Source organism: Charadrius vociferus, unplaced genomic scaffold, assembly GCF_000708025.1.
Source record: "Charadrius vociferus isolate BGI_N301 unplaced genomic scaffold, ASM70802v2 scaffold629, whole genome shotgun sequence".
In the NCBI taxonomy this organism is placed as follows: Eukaryota; Metazoa; Chordata; class Aves; order Charadriiformes; family Charadriidae; genus Charadrius; species Charadrius vociferus.
In genome coordinates this window covers 98,000-121,608 of record NW_009650184.1, presented here as the reverse complement: position 1 = coordinate 121,608, position 23,609 = coordinate 98,000, and the positions used below count along the sequence as shown (strand labels likewise).

The following is a 23,609-nucleotide window of genomic DNA, read 5'->3' as shown; positions in this document are numbered from 1 at the left end:
TGGTGAAGCACAAGATCCCTGTGTCCCTTCATACCTCAAAATCTTGATACTGTTCTTCAGTCAGTGATTTTTTGGCAACAACCAGTGTACGCAGTCCTTCTCGTGCCATATTACCACACTAAATGGATCAAACCACAGAACAGTTATGCAAATATTCAACCGTATGTACCCGTTTTATACTATATGCTAACAGGGGATATTGGAATTTCTTTAGACTCTTAGATTATTTTGGAGAAGCCACAAGCAGAATAAAAAGCAATTATACTTCAGGTCCCCCAAATGAAGTGGTATGCTGTTGGTAAGCCAATTACATTTCCTCTCCTAGCTTAAAGAAACCTCTTTTAGGTTGAAGCTCTAAAATAAATTAAAAGCATTTTTGAGGTGAGTAACAGAGCTACATTTCCTTTTTCCACTGAACATACCTCTTATCAGAAAAATCTCTACACATTAAAAAAGCCATGGAATAGCATGTCTTAATGAAAAACAAGGCTGTCCAGTGCAAAACACTTATTGATTTGACCTCATAAAGCTAAATAAATTAAACAAGTATTTTACAATTAATTGTGCATCATTATCGCCAAAAGTAATTTTTATGACATTTTGCTAGGTCTTGAGGGAATTTAATTTATTCATGTCCCCGAATAAATCAAACTGCCCTGCAGCAGATATTGATTCATATTGCCAATACCATTATGAACATACATGGTGTAATCATTGTATTAACATATTGTCTGTATGTAGGGTCAAAATAAGACGATTGCTGGTACCTACTAGAGCCACATAGTGAAAAATATTAATCAGTTTTGAAATTCAGTCACTAGCTATTTTACATTAAGTTTAATAAACGTGCAAAAACCTATTTCAATTTGGCTGCAACCCTTACTAAACTTTGTAATTCATAATCATACCTCGCTGTAGAATTTGATAAAACAAGGGCATTTCAGGATAAGCAGGTTTATAGCAGAATACTTCTCAGAAGTAATTAGGTTTTATGTGAAAGGTCAGCCAATGAAAAACAAATTTCCTTGTTTAAAGTAGGAATGTGTTCTGCTATGACTACCAGCTTTGCTTTTCCTGTGGGTTATTCGGGAATTGGAAATAGTTCTAATCCCTTAAACCCCATTCAGGATATATGTAAAGTGAACTTCAAAACCCATTGCTGCATCGGCTCCTTTGAATCTATTCCAATAATAGGTTCTCCTTTGAATCTATTCCAATAATACCTGATATTTTGATTTTAAATGTTTAGCTTTTAAAAAATGTTATTTTTTATAAATTTTGATTTTATTTCTTACCTCTTCTTCTAACCAATCATTGTACTGTACAATAGTGGACATCGCAACATCTGCACCCTTCATGTAAAATGTAATTTCTCCTGAAGATTCATCCTGAAATTTTACAAGAGGAATAGAGGGGAAAAAGAAGAAAATCTGTTTATACAGTCAAAACAATTACCTACCAATAACCTAACTGTCTTTTGAAATAGTCAATGGATTATCATTTATAAGAGATGAAGTACTTTGCCGAGAGGTAGATAAGTTTTATTCCTTGATGTTACTACTTCCATCGACATCTCTGATTCCATTGAGATGCATATTCCCTACTTTTTCATGTAAGAGGATCAGTTCGAATTGGAGTCAACGTGAGTAACACATTCTCATCATCGCTATAAATTTTAAAAAAAATCACTGTTATGCTCCCCTCTAACTCCTATTTTGTTTCTTTGGTAGTATATACTACCTAACCCACAAAAGAAAATTTGCTCTGTACCTTTGAAATAACTAAGTAATTAGAAATTTACAAATAACAGTGTAAATAGTTGTTACAGATGTTTTAATGATGAAACTTTCATTGCATATTCAGAGAATTCACACGCAGACAAATATAATCCAAATCAGGAGTTTCTGAGTTATGGTCTGTCACAGAAGGAAGAGATTAGTCTGATCTGCAAGCTTCTTATAATATCTCTGAACACGTCACTGTTAAACAGACTTCTCAGGGCCACCCTCACCTAATGAAAGACAGACTCGCCAAGGTCTCTCCAGACATGAGCATGCACATATTCTGCCTGAAGTATCCTTGCCTAAGGCTGATGGCATGCCTGTCTTGTCATCGTGAGCAAATAAAAAATGGCATGAGTTTGACACCTATTTAACTGGGACGTGGCACTGATCTAACCATCTAACAACGTTGTCTGAAACTGTTCTGCTACAGTGTCTGATTTTAGAAACGGAGAAGGTAGAAGTATGTAGTGTGGATGGTTTAACGTTGGCTGAGGTTTGAACCTTCCTTTTAGCGTGGTGTTGTGGCTTCCTTTCATGTGAGGTTTTAATGATCATTACTATGCTTCCAACTGGGCATCTAGGAGACAATTAAGCACATATCTTGTAAATCTTAGATCTCGTGGGTTGTGCTGTATATGCATGCCAGTTCAGATATCAATACTGCATCTAGAGAAGCAGCAGCACTAATAGTATAGAAAGATGCTAACTATTGTAAGAAATTTCAGCCATTAACTTATCCCTTGAAGAGGCAACATATATTGTATGAAAGAAACCAATTGAAAATTAAAAATAAATGCTTAAAGGCAGCTTGCAGCATCAGAGAGTAAGCTTGAACTAGGAAAATTAATATGGTCTCATGTAAGAGAAGAGTTTGTCCTTTACAAAGCTCTCTGCAACATCAGGTTAGCCTGATTTTTCTATAAATGCTCACCTAGTATTTCATGTGTACCTGTGTCAAAGATGTATTTTCCATTTGAAAATCTTGTGAAATGCATTCCATGAAGGATCAAGTTTCTACAAAATCTTATAAAAATAAACATTCAGTAAAAACATTTTTTTGAGAAATAAAAACCAACACCCGGAACACCCCCAAAATTACCCTAACTATGATGCCCATGCGCTTGCTCTCAGAAGTGAAGGGAAAGATCTGCAGAATATAGTATGTCAGAATGTGTCCACCAGGGGTCTTCAGCTGCATTGAGGTCAAATCCCTGTTAACCAGAGTGAGACCAACACTTTCTGTCCACTGCACCAGAGCTACCTAAAGAAAGAAAAAAAAGGAAAAAAAGAGACACATTTAAGTGTGAAAGGGCTATTATACTGTTATATAAATTAGGCTAAAGTCAAAACAACTGTTGCTAGGGTAAAAATCTAAACTCTTCCAAGAACCTAAGAAAAACATGTGAATAGCAGTAGACCAAGTACAAAATCTTAATACACCAAATGAGTGCTTTATTTCAGAAAGCTTAGAAAAATTCTCAAGAAGAATATAATAACTTCTTTGAACTTATTCCTGCAAATGAGGTATTTAGAATATATTACTCAGAAATAACAGTTCTAATAAAAACCCCAGAGATACATTCAACAACACTTAAAGGACATCCAGTAGAAATTATGCAAAACCAGAATACAATTTCTGTACCAACGACACTGCTATGTAAGTAAAAGATTTTGGGAGTATTTTCATATAAAACATTTTATTAGACAAAACAATTACATGCAAGTTGAGACACTGTAATGCGTAGTAAATAGACAAGCAAAGGATCTTATTTTTAGCTTATGATGTTCTCTTGCATCATTTTGTTACTTTGTTTCAAAAATAATATAATTGAGTTCTTACCACATCAAATGAGATGGAAACTAAGCTTACAATACTGCATCCCATACACACACACACTTGTGAAAGTCCCTCTTACAAACCCAGAAATGCTGCATTACACAGTTATCACTATTAGCTACCACTAATCTTAAATGCATCTTAAATGCATGCATTAGAGATTTGCTTTTTTTTTTTTAATTCTGCTGCTTTAAATTGCATGACACCTAGCTTCTGCTTTCTTCTATGTTACGCTTTCTATCACCATCACCATGTGGTTTATTCCTTAAAAAAAACAATTAACTGCTTTACTGTTAGTTTATATACAAGTCATATTCCATATTGGACAGGAAGTTTCTGATTAAAAATAAAAACTTCTCTTCCTCAATTCTATTTTTATTTTTCGAAATGCTAGTCCTTATTGGAAACTAGATTTCTAAATGACTAGAAAGATAATTATAGTGAAGTTCACATGATTTTTATGGAACCTGCCTCTGCTATGAATCTCAGGTAAGATGAAAAAAATAAAAATCAAGCAGTCTGATAATAGATACACAAGTAGTAAAATCCCTAGATAAGTTCAACAGACATGATGACTAATGCTCACTAAGAATTTCACCCAAAGCAAGTAAATCACCATAGCTTCTATGAAAATTTAAAACTGGAAAAAAAATAATTGTGTGAACCCCTAAGAAATCCTAGTAGTGCCATCTGTGTAGGCATCACCAAATACAAGGACAGTGAGATGCAGTTACAGAAGAGAAAGAACACACTTTGAAAAGCACCGTTTTAAAATCTCAAAAATCACAGGAAGTCTTTTTAGAGATTTTTCTTCTTCAATAAAACTACCATATAAGCTGTAAATGATCCAGTACTCCCAAGGTTAATTTTCAATTTTCACAGTGAAAGGTTACTATTACATTCTGACCTGTAAATTGCATCTTTCTACTAATACCCTATCATCTCATTTGTGTCCCTTTGCAGCTAGGACTTAAGTGTTCTATATTTGGTGACTCACATCTGTTTATTATTTCGTTTATGCTTGGCTTCACTTACCATTTGAATTAGCATTTTGCAGCACAGTCATTTTGGATCCTTATACCTGGCCTATACACAACTGCACTTTTTTTTTTTCTTTTAAATTGATCAGTGCAAATACCATAGCAGAAATAGTCAATAAGGCTCAAGAGTCAAATAGATGCCTAAAAGGCAACTGAACAAACTTGAAAGCAAGGCATTAAGTTGACTCTCGTCATTCACAATGAATCAGAGCACCTAGACCTTAGACCTAGAGCATCCAGAACAGAGCCAGACTTTACCATTAAATATCTGAAGCTTTTAGAATATACAAATTAAAAAAAAAAAAACTATTTCACACATGGCATGAAAATCTAAATTATAAATCTTAACAAATAAATATATACTGAATGGCTGGCTATACAGAGTTCAGAAAAAGGATTCTTAAGTAAGTCTCTTTTCTTGAGGTTACCCCTCTACAAGTATATTCTCTTCTCTTCAATAAGTTTCTGAAACCTTACATTAAAATGGTCTTGCAATCTAGTGTACATACATCAAGAATGCCTAGAATGCGAGTTAACCGCAGCAGCTGTGGCTTCTACAGAGCTTGACTTACTGGATGGAGTCAGATAAAGCAATCACAAGTTGGAAAAGCACAAAAGTCTTTGCTAGTGATGCTACCATTTTGCTTAAAAAAAAATAATCATTCTAATTATAATATTTACTTGCTGATAACCATTAATTTCCTAACAGACACAGATGAAATGTGACAAGTTTTCTGAATCCAGGTTAGGGACTTACTTGAGTATTTTGTGGATCTTGCCTAGCTTATCACCTAGCTTCCCTTCTATGGAAACTGACTGCCTGAGGGACAGAAATACATTGGTAGATATAGGGTCCTCCCACTACTGAGACACAGGTTTGCACCTGAACACACTAACTGTGTAGTGTTCTCATGACAGGTAACGTAGGTGGAGTCAAAGACAGCTTCTGTGGTTTCTGACTTGCTAGTTGTCTTCCTCCTCAGTAGCAATCCAAAGGGTAAAAGAAAACTATCCACCTCTTAGCATGACAAGGTCAAAGTTCTGGTCCAAATTAAGAATGGAGGTAGCAAATATTTGCATTATGAAATGGAAAGGCAACAGATCTGACAAAAGGTACTGAGGAACCCCTCTTGTTTAGTGTTTCTCACCCAGAATCTTTCAGATGTTTCTTTTTACCACATGTCCACTGTTGAACTCTGGTTGCCTGTCAGCAGTGTCTCTCCATTAGAGGCCACCTGACCCTCAGAGCTTCATTATTCCACAGCTCCAAATATCAAACTCTTCAATTACCACAGCACATATTTCCATTCAAAGTCAAATTCAGAGACTTCATAAGGAAATTCTCTCAACTCAAGCAGTAACTGTGCAACTCACAACATAACCTACAGCAGTACCAGCTCAGGAGGTGGAAGTAGCTTCTCCAAGCAGGATGGTGTGTCTAGCTCAGTTGCCTGAGGAATGTGTATGTATCGAGAGGGGCACGAAGAGGGAAAACTTCAGAAGCGCTGTTGTTACAGACCACAGCAACCCTGCATACTAACTCCATGTTTTGGGGACATAATCACCCCATTTGTTTAGAAATGTTCATTTACGGAACTAAATCAAAACAAGCAGCTTATAAATATCTTAGGTAGTTTCTAGAAGTTCCATAAAGTACACAAGGTTGTTAAGTGCCAACGATGCAGTTACCTATTTTATCAGTCACAAAAGCTAAGCCTACTAGAGTCAGGAAAATGAATAGTTAAGGACTTCATAAATCCCACCACAAGCACAGGAAAAAAACCCCAACCAAAACCATTATTCCTGTTGCAGATTCAGAACTACATATTTAATTAGAACATTAGACTGATTTTAACCTAAAATAAATACTAATCAACAATTTTTAAAAAATTTAGAAAACAGGTAAACTGATAGGCCACGAAAACCTTGGTATATTTAATTTTGCTGTAAATCAAATGCATTCTAAATGTTTTTTTTTTCCCCACTATGGTGCCAACATTTTTTTATTTTTAAGAAAAAAAATCTCTTAAAGTTCTATTAGCCTATGACCTATGACTCCCATTTAATAACCCCAATGAAAATAATTACGTGGCAGAAAATGCTACAAATACCTAAGCACACGAGTCAAAAGTCAAAAATAAGGCCAATATGTAAGATGAAACAGATTGCCCATAGGAAGCATTTAAAGAACAGCCATATCTTTATTTATTTCCAACTCTGAGGATGAAAGAGTTAAGTACCTCCCTGCCCTACCAAATAATAGGAGTTTGCTTCTCTCTAGAGTGGTGTTAGATAGCTTCAGGCCACCCAATCAGTATCTACAGGACTGTTTCTTACATAGCCCAACTCAAAGTCCATCTCTATATTCTCCTAACTTTTCTCTGTGAGGGTGAATAACTTACACAAGGAAGGGCACTCTCATTCCCTCTCAGATTAACATCTTCCTTTGCTTCCTCTGGACAAACAGAAAATATCACTTACCACCCAGCTGTCTTACTAATTTTCACTTTGGGGAACTGCAACATTGAGTCCCTTTGCTCTACGGAAAACGTAACTACTTCTAGTTACTTGTCATCTTGGGAGTGTTATGGAATGAAGAAGTCCCAGTTAAAGAAAACCTGATACGGTCACCCAAAAAAATGGAAAAAATTGCCTTTTGGCACATAGGGTTATAAATCCAAAAAGTGAGGTATTTGAAGCACCCTGCTGAATCCTGAAGACCTTCAGTTACTGGATCAGTCCTAAAAGGCTGTTACTGCTTGGCAGAAGACCACAAAAATACCCTAAGGCTGTTCTTGATTGCTTTAGATACTAAATCAATCAGAACTGGAACATACAAACCATCACACTCTACTGCTCCCTTTGAATTCTGGGCTGTTTGGAACTTAGCTGGTCTTAGGAACCTAAACCACTAATTTTATTTTTTATAATAGAATGCTTTGTGAGAGAAAGCAGAAGCGAAAAAAAAAGAAACAACAATCCATCCCACTCAAATTGAAGCAGAGATTGGATACTTACTTGACTCAAACATAACCTTTTATCAACCAAGACAGCACAGCCCTGTATTTCTATGAAAAAATATTCAAAACCCTGTTTAGACTGAAATGCCCTGAGTTCACCCTCCTTCCTAGGAGTTTAACCACCCGCGTTCAAGTCCAGCTCACTGTTAAGAGCTGTGATGAAGAAAGAGCTTGAAGAAGCCTCCATGGTGGCTGCCTTCCCCCTTTACCTTGGCTCTCATGCTTGGTCCTGTGAGCTACATTGCAGTCAGGTTGCAGCTATGCCTACACTTGGCCACATACCTCGCTGACTTGGCCACGATAGGTAGACACAACCTCCTGGCTTTGGACCCACCTCACTGCCTTGAACTTTCCTTCCAATCACCAGATTGTGTCTAATGTTGGTTGCTGCCTCAAGACCTGATCCTGACTTAATGTTTTGACTTCTTGGCTTGAGTTCAGATGTGCCTCATCACCACAGACCTGTACAACAATCTATACTCTTGACTGTGGTTTCTCTCATGGAACGTGCCCTTTTCACCTTGCTTGGATATTGTGGGGCTGTACACCTCATCACTGAGGCCACTGCCTCTAGCAGCATGGCTATCATGCTCAGCTCCTGGCTTCCCTCTCCCTTGCAGGCCGGCCTGCCATTGCTGCTCCCTAGCAGAAATATTTAACTGTTCAATACTTACAAAATGTTACTCAAAACAGTTTATCACCAACTAATTCTCACTTTCAACATACAATATTCCCTTTTGAGCTAATGTCAGTTTAAGAAAAAGATCCACTGCCTCACGGTTGGTGTTGACAGTTCTTCTCCACCCCATCCAGCAGTTTGGGAGTTCCCCCACAGTTATGCTGACAGCTTTTTTGGAGCCATGCTAGGAACCTGACCACTTAAACTGAAAAATGACTCATATAAATAAAGGCTTCGAAGGTTTTGGCATATATGAGGGAGCAATTTGTAGGGCAAGAAAGAAGGACTAGGGATGGAAATTTTGTAAGCTAGTTTCGCTGCTTAGAAGAACTCTCATATAACCAACCTTCATTTATTTCAGAGTATTTAAGAGCATCTTCACTTCAGACAATAGGATCTACGTTCAAAATCAGGTTGCCACGTAAGGTATACAGAGGTTATATGTGTAGTATTTTGAAGTTAAGACTATTGGTTTGGAAACAGGAAAGGAGCACTGAGATTTCTTTTTCCCCACTGCCTGAGCGTTCCCAACAGTTTCTGTTTGGATTGTTCAACAACAACTCACATGTTTCCAATCAGCACTGGTTTGTTTATGTTTATAAACAATGATTCGATAACTAACATTTGCAGTCCATCGCTTTTCATCAAGAAACTTCATAATTAAAATAAAATTATTAACTTAAAAATACAGCTTGATCATGTGAAAAAACTGCCGATCAATATTCAAGACAAGCTATGGAGTAGTTATTCTTTGTGGGTCTCGAAGGTCATGAAAGTGATGGTTTTATGCTACTGAGTGATTTGCTTTTCACAATACATTGACAAAACAACACAATTAGTCTAGCTTCAATAAGCACACACAATAAAATGAATTAAACAATACAACATGTCTCATACATTACAGCTTCACTTTTGTAAACACAAAAGCTGCTTCACTAAGGGCATATCATTTCCCTGTCTGTTTTTAAATGATTGGCTTTGTATCCTTGTAATTAATTTTAGCAACTCTGTTATCTCTGGACAGAAATGTAGGAATTAAATAACTGACCACACTTTAAGGTAGTATTTAAATATTCAAAATCCTGGAATTAGAAACGCTTGAGAATATAACAGTGCAGGACAAAGCATAACAAATAAATAGCTGGTTTATGAGAGTAAGCAGTCATTAAAAATCGTGACTGATCAATCTTTTCTGACCAAGGGGAGCAAAGGTCTTCAAAGGCTCCTGTTCATAGCATGCCCCTGAATTGCTTGGGTCTGTGACCTTTGAACTCCATTGCTTTACCTACTTAGCTTATATCCTTTTATGATTGTTCATTACATTAAGGTAGCTGGCTTTCTACAGATGAGCTGAACCCACACCTATGATGGCCAAGTAGGGGCTGTTTTCATTTTTTTCAGTGAGTTCTCAGTGAATGTTTATTGTTTGCCATGCTACAGCTGTAGAGGACAAGTGACAGACAAATGAAACTTTCCACTCTTTCAGAGAAAATGAAATATTGATCACTTATCATAAGAAACAAAGAGCCTGGCATAAGTAGGGTTCACATTATGAATACAAAATCAGTTACTTATCTCAGGTTACTCTAACAATAGATAAATACATCTTTTATGATGAATGTACCTACTTCCAAATGTGCATACTTTGTTATGGTTACATTTTATCTGTATATGGATGTGCACATACACATACAGATGTGAAGAATTTCAAATGAATTCCTCAAGTCAATTAATTAAGTGTACAGTGTGTCATCATATTACTAAACTGCTTCTTATACTTTCCTACATGGAAGAACAGTTTATACTTACACATTGTTCTCTGCTCTTTATGTGCTATGGTAATATCATACAATATTACATAATGCAACAGACAACTGTGCAAATAACTTCTTTCAAAAGACTGCAATCAAGCCAGATCCATAAACAAAATCTAAGAGAACAGAGTTGTAATGTTGAGAAAGTACAATGCATAAAACTGGTTAAGTCTATTAAATGATAATGTTGCTTATTAACCAAATATGTTGTGATAGGTCAGTGCTGAGGTTAAACAGAAAACATCAATTGAACCATTTCCCTAAATAAAGCTCCAGGGTGCAATATTCAAAGCACTTTATTCAATAAAAAATGCTTTTAAAATGGTACTTTGGTGATTGGGAAACATTGGCATCATCCGTCAACCTAACTGCAGGAAAGTTCAATAAACTAAATAATGAACCATTTACATTATTTTCCTTAGGCTCCAGTGATTTGCAAACATTGCATCAATAGAACTCTTTAAAAAATTATGATAAAGACCTGCTAGTCTTTCAACTCTTAGGCTTTTTGCTGTCATGCTGCATTTTTTATGCTTTGTGTTTAAATATGTTTAAATGATTTTTGTAGCTTCAACTTTTTATAAGACTCCATTTAGCATCAATTTCTTATTATATTAAAGCATATTTGTTCAGTATGGCAATTTTACTAGTGTTTTAAGCATTATCTTTGAGATAATTTAATGCTGTCTGTTCTAAAAGGTAAGTTTTTCATTTCACTATTATATAGTTTGAATGAATGAGTCAAGATGATTAAAAAAAATAAACATTATTAAAAGGATACTTGTGCTTTCTCTTCCTTGGAACACTCATAGTTTCTTTGTTACTCATTTCCTCTTCTACTTCCCTTTCCACCCCGAGTCCCAGATCTGTTGTATTAACACTTTATCAACTTTCCCTTTCCTCCTTCCAAAGTCAAATTCTCTACTGTCTTCCCAGGGCACCACTTGCATAATTCTCAAGTCTTACAGCTGTTTCCTTTAGCAAATATGGGAGAAGAATTGCTCTTTATGGTAATATTTTCAGGTTCCAAACAACTGAATGAATATACAACAGCCCACAGGGAGACAAGAGCAAGTGGGAGAAAAAACCCACACAGCCTCTCAATTGCGCATCTCTTCACGTAATTTAGTAATACCTTTGGCTGCTAAAGCAGAATGTTTACTTAATCCACAGCTGTCATCATACCTTCATACGTAGATACTTGCTCATGCAGTCTTCCATTATATTTAATAATATCTCACAGGCTCATTACACTGATCTATTCAGCAAATATGAATATACACGCATATGAAAATCTGCACATATGTGCATAAGACAAGTCAAACATTATTCAACTACACTAACAAACTATATTTGCAGTGTATCTCCGACATAAACTAGTGCACTTCCAGCATTCGCTATTCATAATGCATAACCCACGCTATATAAGACCACCTATAGTATTATGGATTATTGATTTTAGCCAAAGAGCAGCATCTCAAGTCCTTCCTAGAGTTTATTTTAAAAAATGTTCTAAGTGCCACTTTTTCATCACTGAGAACCAGCCTCTTCTTTATATTCTACAATCCTTTGACACTATGAGCTGTGTTTACAGCATCTGAAATGCATGTAATGCCTCCTAGTTTGGCACTACATGAAGACAGAGTTGTTATAGAATTGTTACTTTTAGCAATTCCAGCTTTAGTTTGAATTGCTCAAGTTTTGTTAATATTACAGATGGCGATATATTAGACATGTAAACCAAATGTATACCAAGAATAATAGGCTATGCTGTGGGAAGATGAAGTTTGTGGAAAAAAAATTATCTTGTATTAGATCAACTTGTATAGCCCCCAAAATATACAGGCTTTCAGATACATACTCCCTTCTTCACATCTTACAACAATCTTGGTTTGATTATGACTATGCTACTGCGGCTACACCGCCAACAGTACACCCAAGCTTCAGACGCTGCTAGAATTTCTTTAAAACAAAGACACCCCTCCCTCAACCTGCTCACTTTCAGAGGCAAACCAACCTCAAAATACTCTATTTCTCTATTGTACTGTATCAAGTACATAAGTGTTTTCATAAAGTGAATGGACTATAATTATTTTTTATGTTTTCTCTGCAGTATCTTGAAACTTGAGCTTTGCCTCTCGCTTCTAGTATCTTTTTAGAGTGAATTTTAGGCAATCAATTTAGGTCCCAAAACAGGATTATTTGGAACAATAACTCAAATCCACTGAAGGCAGCGGGATTTGTTTAAAATTTGGATTTCAATGGAAGTCAAATGCATGTTTTTATTGAAATGGGGTTTTAAATTTGTGCTACGCTTGATGCAATTTTCACTGAATCCCGAACATTATGAAGCTGCCCAGGATTTGATGCTCAAAAGCTTTTCTACAGGAGTATTTGAGGTTTGGGGTGTTTCCCCCTGCCTCCGTTAAGAATCTATCCATTCCACTAACTGGTAGTGCCTCTAGCAAATGTACCTGTTTGTCCATCACTCAACAGTTTCATATTCCCTTTTGGATGTATATGCTATGATTCATACATGGATTAACGTTTTGAGAATACACCTAGTAACTTCAATTGCAATTCTCAACACAGTATTGATCCCAAAGCAATGACTTCACAGATCTTTTAGTCAAATCATTGAACACACTTTTATGTAAGAAAGAAACACCAGATCTTTCCTACAGCTCTAGAGGAAATAAAACCAGATTATGGCTAATTTTAAAGAGACTTCAGCCCAAAGCACTCTTCTTTCACAGTTCTGCTCTTTTTAACTTCTCCTGTTCTTTATGAGATATTAACTTTTTCACTCTTGCATACTAACCTCATCAGGGCTGGAAGCCTGGTAAGTGCGATTTTCATCGCTGAAGTCCTGATCCACCTCTGCATATTCTGTTTCTCCAGACACACCGGCCCGGGATTCATATACTGGGGTCACATTGTGGCACAGTGCAATGGCCTTCACTGCTTCGTGTATCCGACTGCTGACACTCTTGCGGACTTTGGGTGCAGAGGACTGAGGTTTCCTTGATGGTGTTGAACTCGTACTGTTTCCAGTATTCTGGGAGTGCACCTTTAAGACCAAACACAATGAATTGTAAAACAAAGTTCAACAGTGGAAACAAAGCATGAATACTAAGATATATACCTATCTCCAATTGTACCCTTTAAAAAGGTTGATAAATAATATGGATAGTAACCATTTATTTTATATACCCTCCTGTTAACTCATTACAATTCATAAAAACCCTCATCTACTTTTCTGTGGAACTGATACATAACTGTGGGCTCACCACCTTGCATTTGTAGTCAGATTTCAGTCACAGAGCCTGCAGACAGTTGAAAAATGTGAAATGAAAACAAGTACGCAGGAAAAGGGGTGAACAGGCTGACTGGATTCTGCAGAAAACCCCGCTTCCTCACTTCAGAATTCACCTTTTTCAGTGATCCATCCCAACAGTCCTTTAAATTTTATGAATTGTTTTTCCAAAAGTATTTAAGCCAGCAGCCAATTGGATGAGTTCAGAAACACCAAAAGAAAACTGCAAGGGTGGTGTTTTGTTGTTGTTGTTCTTTATCTCTTTGTCACCTGTGTACACTCAGATGTTGGAAACTCCAGTGCCATTAAACTGGAAAAAACCTTTTCTTTTAAATCTTCACCTAAATCTCTGTATTTTAAAGACCACCAGATTGGTATGGAACGAAAGAACAAAAGCAAGTATCATTGTCAAGTATAAATATTAGGAGTCATTAAAATACAAATATTGCTGATTTAATTTATAACCTACACAATTTCTATATTATTTACGAACTAAAGCAGTTTGCACGCTTTTGCTGCAGGCTGAAATGTGTTTGCTCTTACAAGCATGCAATAATCTAATAAAATAATGCAAAAGAATAGTTTGACACATATTTGAAGATCGTATTACTGTTGCATAACCCCTAAACTAGCACTATTTCAAGTTATCTTTCAGAAAGGCTCAAGCACATGATTGAATTAATCTTTTGAGAGAAAGTACTGTGTGTTTATAATTAGTTGAAAAGAAACGGGTTTGGGTTTTCTTGTTTTGTTTTGGCTTGTTGTTGTTGTGGGGTGGTTGGTTTTTTGGTGGTTTTTTTTTTTGTTGTTATTTTTTAAAATAAAGTCAGCACATGAAATGTATCAGCAGTACTACCAAAGGCTCTTCTGTTCACTCCAGGGTAACTCAGAAAACCTCTTCACAAACCACGCTTTTTTCCTCCTGACTGCAATCTGCTGAACCGTGAACATTCTGCCCATCAAATTACAGTGTTGTCTAATAAAGGGTTTAACTTTCTGCTCATCTGGCACTGCTTTTCAGCTACTGCTTTAAACCTCTGCATTTGCATTCTGCTAACGCTGATGCCATTACAGCCGCAAATAAATTAAGCTGATTTACTCCTTCTGAATTATGTTATGTTTATTGATGCTTGTATAATTTAATTTCACACAAATTCCATTAAAGATTATGCCCTCTATCACAAAATGCTTCCAGTGGGGAAATATAATCAGGTTATAATAGATTTGTGTGTTACATTAAGATGACAATAGTCTAGTAGGTCCACTGTAATAATAAAACAGAACACAAACAAGGGATAAAATCAATGTCACACAAGAACCACTGCCTAGCTAACTGGCAGCTTCTATTATCATATATTAAATAAAAACCTCATACTTTTTTAGATTGAAACAATCGTTTAATAGTTGCTTTTTTTTTGTTACCAAGGATCCCTTCACTTTTCTGTTTTAAAAAGCTGCTATCAATACACACATAATTAAAGCATAATTTAAACATCAAGTAGTGTTATATAAAGCTGAAAGAAAGGAAGTTCCAAAAAAGTTCTTTTCATCACCTACTAACAGCAAACCTAGATTTGGGAAATCTTTTCCCACAGTTGAGAAAAAAAAGCTTCCCTCACATTTCTTACTTTTAAAAATTTCAGTGCCAAATATGTTACAATTAAAAAACTTAATTAACCGTTGGTACCACTTACTAATTTTTACAGCAAACTAGTAAAAGGTTTAAGCAAGTAAGAATTCCAGGAGTCATGCATTTCTTTTCAGATAGCATATTTAACTGCAAAATACGAAAACAGTGTTAATGAACACGCCTCCTCTAAAAGACTGGCGCTTAGTCATCAAACCCAGTCAGACCTAGGTGTGCCAGCTCAATACTGTCAGTTAATATTATTTATTGCTACAGTTGTTACTGTGAATACTTAAGCAACTTATTATAACAAAACTATGTTTGGGTGATTTTTATAAACATAGTCAGGTAGCAATTACTTTCAGTAACCCATTCTGAACCAAATTTGGACTGCTGATCTTTAGGTAAAAGAGCTCCATATCTCATTTCCAAGGCATATTATTGCATCTCAGCTATTATTCATGGCTATAATAGTAAGAACTAAGCTGAAACAGGAAAATGAATTCAAGAAATTGATTTGCTGATCTGTTTAGATGGGAAATAATACAGAAATTGAAGTTGCAGACTAAAAACTTATACATTCCTTATTCACTGCTTTCCCTCCTGCCTCTCTTCCCAAAAGCTACATAATATTAACTGAGTAAAGCGTGGCATCAAAGAGCTACTTTTAAATTTTTATTTTAAGCAAATGAGGAGGGAGCCATAGTTCAAAACACAACACAACCGAAGATTCAAATCAATTTTTGATCCTATGATCCTTTTACAAGAGAAAATGAGGACACAGACAAGGAGGTCAGTCTACAAACTTAACTAGGTCAGCCAGTCATGTTTGAATATCCAAGTTAACTATGGAAAAGGTTTTATTATCATACTGTATGCAACATAAGGAAATATTAGTTAACCTACCATTTATTTCCTCTTCTGTCAATTTTTTCTTTTTTGTTTCAAAGAACAGAAATAAAAATAAATAAAAAAGCCTTCCTAATCTCATAGTGGAATCAGGTGCTTAAAAAGGTTTGCAAAAAGCACCCAAATAGTTTACACACCTGGGAGATGCAAGTGATGCTTGCAGAATTCCATCTTCCTCTTTCATCCCACAACTGACCCACAGACAGGCAAGGAGCCACAATCCTCTTGTACGCTTTCCAGACCAAGCACTCATACCACAGGAACACTTTGCTCTCAAGCAATATGGAGTTTTCCATTTTGTCCCCCCCAGCTTTATGCTGTTTGCAATCATCGTAATTTTTTTTGAAAACCGTTTTTAGATATGTATTTATAAATTTTATTTTGACAACCATTTTCTTACTTTCTGGTTATATCATTTATGTGGCTTTTTGATGTCTGTGCTTGATGAAGATATTCAAAGACACAATTAATGTTCGTCTTGTTCTGGACACTTACTTGTAATTTGTAGTCTCAGTAATTAATAGCTTACTCTTAGGTGATTTTGCAGGAGAAACTGCACTGCACAGACAGGTTAACACAGACTTCTGCCAGTGGGGAACAGAAAAGTAAACTCCTTTAAGTGGGTATTACAGGGAACTTCAGAATCAGAGAACTACATAATGTCTCACATTTTTTCCTGTCATCATATCTGTTAAGAGATACCTAGAAATGAAAGAACTTTCATAGCATCTCAAATTTCTAGACATAATGAGTAACGACAATGCTTCAACGCTGTTACACAAAATATCTCAGTATTAAAGGTAAATAATTTATGAAATGAGATACCTGTGAATAAGAGTTTATAATATGACTCTGAATTTCATCCATTGTGTCTGTTCCATAGGACACAGTACCTAGGTGGAGGCGCTTAAATATCATCTCATTCTGTGTAAGTGTTCCTGTAATAAAGAAGTAATATATCATAAAGCAGCAAAAAGTACTCTGAGAAGGCCACAAAAACCGCACCAAATTCTTTCTTTTCAAAAGAAGGAATGAATCATGAGTATGCATCTGTTTAGTTAATTAAGGGAATGTTTGTGGAGAAAGATCAGGGTTAGTCATACTGGAAGAAATCATTGGTTCCACCTTCAAACTGGTGGAACAGTTTGAAGCTAACACAACTAAATATACAAGCTCAAAAAAAAGACAAAAACTTTTCTCTTCGCATGAAAGATGGAAAATGCAGTATCTGGATGGAACCGACTCTCAAAAGCCAATGCAAGAGTCCACAATGTGTATCAATAAGTCTAAAAAAAGAAAAACAAACCCCCAAAATTCATACAGATCTCTCACACTTTGTGTACAAAGGCACACATTGCGGCAAACGGGCACATTATTTAGTGCAAGTCATTAAGACATAACATCACTTGCAAATTTGACAGCTTTAGCCTCCAACCGGAATAAGCCAGAATGAACAAAATCAGTATTTTCGGAGCTCACTTCACATTTGTGAGAAACTACAGGGTGTCAGTCACAGACTGACACTTTGTGTCCACCTCTGCCAACTAGTCACATCCTCTGGTTTGGAAAAGCTCTAATTGAGGGGTGGGAGCTTCAGCCTTCCATGATGGGGCACATCAGACAAAAAGAGGTCACTACTGCCTAGCTTCCCATCGTCAGCTCACAAAAGATTGTTTTGATAATGGCCCTTCCGAAAACTTTTTTCCTATGGTTACTCAGCCAAAGTGAAATCAATATTGTATAAAGCTCTTCTTATGTTTAATCACTCAGTTTTGGGTCATTAAAATACGTAAAGCTGATGATTAAAAAAAATAAACAAAACATGGTACCAAAAGTGTGAAGCTTCTCCAATATTTTTAATATGGAGAATATGATAATTATCTACAAATAAAATTTCAGAATAAAATGCTTCATATTATCCACACTATTTTTATATCATGCCTTTGTCCCAGTATGCCAAAATACACAGTAAGCCACAGGAAGAGAGAAGTCTAAAAGCATGACATATACTATAATTACTATCTGGAAAACAGAACTGTTTGGACAGTTAGCATCAAGTTTATGCATCTAATAGGGTTAGAACCATTAGCACTCTTCAAAGATTCCATAGGGCTGTAAAAGTCTCACATCTTTCTCAGTTATACTTGAGATGCCTAATACTCCTACTCCCTGGTAGTACCTGTACAGTGACACTTCATCTCAATTATTGTACCATCATACTGCACTATCAAACCATGTCCTCCTGTATTACCAGCACTTGATGATCATTCCAAATTCCCCTTCTACCATTAAAAAAATGACACTTCGCATTCCCTTTTCCCTACGTGTTGTTCAACATTTTTTTTCCTAGTCGTTATTTTAATTTTTAAAAATATTTTAAATAAGATTTAGCTGAAATGCATAAATTCTTCACAAAATATGAATAACATTACCAAAAATTCACATGAGAAGTAGAATATTCCCAAGGCTGGAAAACAGCCCAGGAAAAAAAGTTACTGATCTCTAGAATTAGTAAGTCAGAATTTTTTGGTTACTTTTGTACAAGGGATGAGAAGATTATTTTGGTTTTACAGTAATCCTATAAAACCATGAGAAATGACTTCTTCTGCCTTTAGAAGCTGTACTTCTATTGAGACCTTTTGTTAAATTTGTTGATTAAATCTTTTACTTCAATTATAGACTAGAAAAATCCAATCTCCATTTTGCGCGAGACACATGAAAGTTTCCACTAAAACATGAGACTAAAAGCTCTTTCTAAAAAAAACCAAAAAAACAAAAAAACCCAAACGAAACCCCACCCACTTTATTCAACAATGTTTATTGCAAGAAATTTCCAAGTAAATCCGCATCACCTTCCTTACTTTCCAAGCATGCTAATATCTTCTCACCGCACTTAGCTTTGCCAAGCCTTTGAATTAAAATAAACACTCCCTAGGAGTTGTGAAACTAAATGCTACTCAAAACTTGAGACAGCAGGCAACTGTCAAACCCACTTCCCACTAGTTCTGTAATTGCTGCTTGGGAAAACTGAGCAGGAAACAAAATTAGCCCTATGATTACGATATGGAAAGATTATTTCTTCTGACACTATTAAATCAGTCCAACTCCAAATCATGTTTGGTGAGGGAAAGGCAGATAGGTGGAAAATTTGTGTGTTCCCCCTCCCCCAAGCCCTCTTCTCAGCAAGGAGAGAAGAAAAGCTTCTGAGCAGAAAAGTATGGATTTTCCTATCTTGCAACAATCAGGAGCCAGGGAACAAGGTTTAGGGAAAATGGGCAAGGAAAAAGAAATCAACTTGTAAAGACATGGAAATAAACATTCCAGCAATCCTCATTCATTACTTGCATCTTATACATTACTTATACAAACCCTTTTATCAGCTCCAGTAACAGGAAATAACTATGACATATGAAAAGAGGCTGCAAAAACACCTGTACCTGCTACACAAAATTGCAATAATTAAAAAAAAACAAGAAGAAAGAAAAGAAACAACAATTACAGTTTGCTCAGGATTCTTAAGACTAGCGTAAGGCTTTCAACAACAATCAGTCTGACATGTTATCAGACAAACACATGTAGCCGCATTTGTGAAAGTAGTCCCAAAAATTTCTGCAAAAAAACCCCAACAAAATACACCTTTTTCAGTCATCCACATGGAAGCTAAGTTTCACCATGTGTACAAATTAAGATTTACTTCTAAATTATCCTAATGAATGAAACACCAAAATGGGACAGAAACATTCCCCACAACTTGTTCCAAATATTCAAATTGGATTCACAGTGCTAATCAGTCACATTATAACTTTAGCAGCAGTTCTGTCTTAAATTTCAGTCTTCTAGTTGCAGACTAATATTCCTTCACAAAACAACACATCTTTTACTTTATGTCCCAAAATGCAAGCCCTTTGAATATCTAGAGGTAGATTTTCTAATATAGCCCACTTTAGGAATTAAAAAAACCCCAAAACTGAGCTCTCTAGTACTTGTCACCTTGAGCAGACTAACGAACTGTGAAAGAGCTTTCCATTTTTAATAATGCTTTTTCAAGACCTACTTATCAATTCCATGCTTTCAGGACATTGCTAATATGAAATTATTAGATAAAAAACTTATTTTAGAAAAGCTTCCAGAAATTGTGCTAGTCAATGTATGACCTACTACTATTATACATTCTTAAACTTTGCTCTACCATGCAGGTACCACACAAAGAAAATATCCTGACAAAAAGTTAGTATACAATTGCTTAAGAAAAATCTAGTATGTTCTTTAATGAAGCCAAGAGTGTTTTGTTGGTTGGTTGGTGGCGTTTTTTGTTTTTCTGGTTTGTTTTTTTTTCCCCCCTACAATTGTATCATTAAACACGGAGTAAAGCAGGCAAAGAGGAAATTAATTTCTAAGGAAAAAGTCCTGAAGGCATCATTCCCTGGGTGGCAACAGATGTGATTCACAACAGAGCAGTAGAGGTTTTTTATTTTGTTTTTGAGAAGCAGATGCAGATCTTTTTGATCCTATATTAGTAGATGGTAATTTGGACCAATACCAACAATATAAAAAGGCCAAACCCAAAAAGGCAAGAAAATATGTACAGCAGAATTAAAAACTTTGAGAAATCAAGAGGGTGAGTAATTTTTCATAAAATATGACTACTTCGTTTATTTGCTTAAACAGATAAAAGTCAGTGTAAATGTGAACATTTCTATGGAAACTTTAAGGGAGATCAGGCCCAAAGCTCTTAATAATTAGACAGTTGGCAACATTTTGGAGATGGAAATTCTTTCTATGAATCCTAGAAAAAAATATAACTTGGTATAGAATGTAAAAAGAAAAAACTCATGGTAAACACTTATAGAATATGTCTGTTCACTCAGCTGCTCCACTTACAGACGGGCCATAGACAACCACCACAAAATCTCAAACCAAACAAGTCCTGGTATAATGCATTAAGAATAAGGGCAAAGACAAAGAGAGCTGAGATATCTTTATTCTTTCCTGGGCAGAAGGTAACAGTAGAGGTAACAGATAACACAGCTATGAATAGCAGCAGCTATTTCCTCTGCACCTTCTGCCTCCCACAAGATGACAGCAGTATCTAAGAGCAACATCCATACTCATTGGATACACCATGTATTTTCAGTCGATGGAGTCCAACAGAAGCCAGGACGTAAGGATTCCTTTGACTGATCTACTTTGAGTGCATGTCTGGAAGCTTCCTGAAGGATCTCTCCAACAAAACTTTCCATTCCTAGTCTGCTCTATTCACCCTGCAACTTTAGCGGTACTAAAAATCACAGAGGTAGAGGAAGCGTAAGGGCAATAGCATGGATATGTATCCATCACAGTGAAGTGAGATGTTATTCCATCAGCATTTTTAAAAATTACTCTTTCTCTGTGGTAGCTTATGTTGGGCAGATAAAGAATAAATTAAAGTATACTTAAAAGATTAATTTTCAGAAACAACTACTGAAATTTGCTATTCTAATGGTACATTGCATCGGGCACATTTAACAAAAAAGCCCATAACAACAACCTCTAACACAAGGCTTTCCCAGAAAAATCAAGAATACCATTGCTCTATGCATCTGTTCAACTATTATATCTGTTAAGTATCTCATTTGGTCCAAACACCCGCTAAAATGTTAATTACAGAACTCAAATACAAGTGTATTCATTAGTAAATAACTACGCTTGGAAGACTGTATGCGTTTGTTTTATCTGAATACTCTGGTAGTTCTTGTGAACGGCAGAAGGTTTGCCATCCCACATCCTAAGTAAAAAAAAAAAAGTTCGATAAATATTGCCAAATATCTTTATTTTTCTTTCATGATTAGAATCTTTTTGTACCCTGGAGAGGATGAGATATCATGCTCAGCTGCCCTTGGAAAATGCTGGAAACTGCTCCCCCCTGTAAATGCCCCCCCTGCCCCCCCCAACGGATGACGCCTCTCTGTCAAACTTATATGTGATTCAAGTCCAAACAACATGGCATTTTGGGTAATGGATGCTATAATTAAAATGTGAGTCCTAAAAAACCTGTTGTTTTAGTGGGTGTTTTTAGTAATGGCTTTGTTCTACATGAAGATAAAAACTCCCTAACAAAGGAATTAATGTATTGCTTTAATAGGCTGCACCCTGAGTTAAGTTTTAAAATTTATGAGTTCTCTGCAGCATTGTTCTTTAAACAATGGCATTGTCAAATGCAACCAGTGAGAAGATTAAAGTTCTCCCAGCAGATTAAGTACAAATTATCTGTCCTCCTGTTTCAGCATCATTTGTTCATTTATCACATAACGTCTAGTATTTCTGGTCAGTGTCAATATGCTCTGCATCCTTGCAGTTAACAGATGTCTTCTCTTGTCGAATGAATTACTTTATGTTTCACGCACTGGTGGCCGCAGATGTGTCACTATAGCAACATCATTAATTTCAGATCTTACCGGAAACATGCACTCCAATCAAACCTAATTATACCACATTGCTTTCTTGTCCCACAATAAGGAAACTATAATGCAATTATTGGGATACTTCATTTTCTATTCTACTGTGGCAAATGAGAGCGCCACTGTGATGGACGCTTCTTGTCAAAAAGCTTATTGATGAAGCACAAACCCAATTTACAATCATACAAAGGACTACCTTGCAATTATGTTAGTAATGCAATGCTCCTTAGACTCAACAACTAATTCTCAATCATTTCCAGCGAAGCTTGGACCACAATGTAAGATTTTTGCAGACTGTTCTCTGGATTCCCTTTCATTTTCAATATTGAGGAAAAACTTCACCTGTTTAGATTTAACTAGACCAGCCTTTTACTTCCGCTTTTTAGTAGCACCCACTTGGACAGATGGCCACAAAACTGTCTCTCTTCCTTCTCCTCTGACAGCCAAGCCTTAAATGGGCAGAAGAACAGAATCAACTGGTTTATATGACTAGAACTGAAAACTCAAGTGAGAAAGTACTGAAGCCAGCTCTCATGAACAGTGTATAATCATGCAATGGCTATCAGGGATTAACTGTACAGATTCTGTTCATTACCTAACAGTAAATTTCACATTTATGATGAAATGCAGAATGAGACCAAGTGTATTCAGAGAAGGAAACTGGAAGCAGCTACCAATATACTTGGGTAAAAGCTACATCGGCAACATGTTTGTCCAGAACTAAAAATAGTTTTAAATTTGCAGGTTTTAATTACTGTTATTTTAAGTTTTTTAACTACTGTTGTATTAGGTTAAGTGTATGGGTTGTCTTTCTAGAAGTAGAACTGCAGCAGCTTTTTTTTTTTTTTCTTTTTCCAACAATCTTCTATTTCTCAATCAGGGTAGTAGGTACATACAGCTTGAAGAAAAGAAGAGATAGTACACTGCTCCTGCCACAGAATATAAACTGATCACCAGAGTTAGAATCTAATTCTTGCATTGCAGAGTTGGTTGAATGAACTGTTAGCATTTTATTTAGCAAGCCTCTTAATTTTCAGTGCAGCCTAAGTGTAGGCAGAATTCCTCAACACTTGAACTGCATTTCCAGTTTGGTATGGCAACTAGATTCTCTGTCAGGAAAGTTTAAGAAGTATACATTCCTTTTGC

At 36.0% G+C, this 23,609-nt stretch overlaps 1 protein-coding gene across 1 annotated transcript in view; it reads right to left on the bottom strand.

The window, feature by feature from the left end:
* ATP9B (ATPase, class II, type 9B) overlaps window positions 1-23,609 on the bottom strand; it is a gene marked incomplete at its 5' end in the record, with an annotated part of 136,298 nt that overhangs the window by 16,357 nt on the left and 96,332 nt on the right. The window contains 5 exons of the mRNA XM_009892792.1: window positions 35-118; window positions 1,296-1,388; window positions 2,884-3,045; window positions 12,996-13,244; window positions 16,852-16,964. Coding sequence (XP_009891094.1) covers window positions 35-118; window positions 1,296-1,388; window positions 2,884-3,045; window positions 12,996-13,244; window positions 16,852-16,964 — 701 coding nt within the window. The remainder of the gene's footprint in view (window positions 1-34; window positions 119-1,295; window positions 1,389-2,883; window positions 3,046-12,995; window positions 13,245-16,851; window positions 16,965-23,609) is intronic.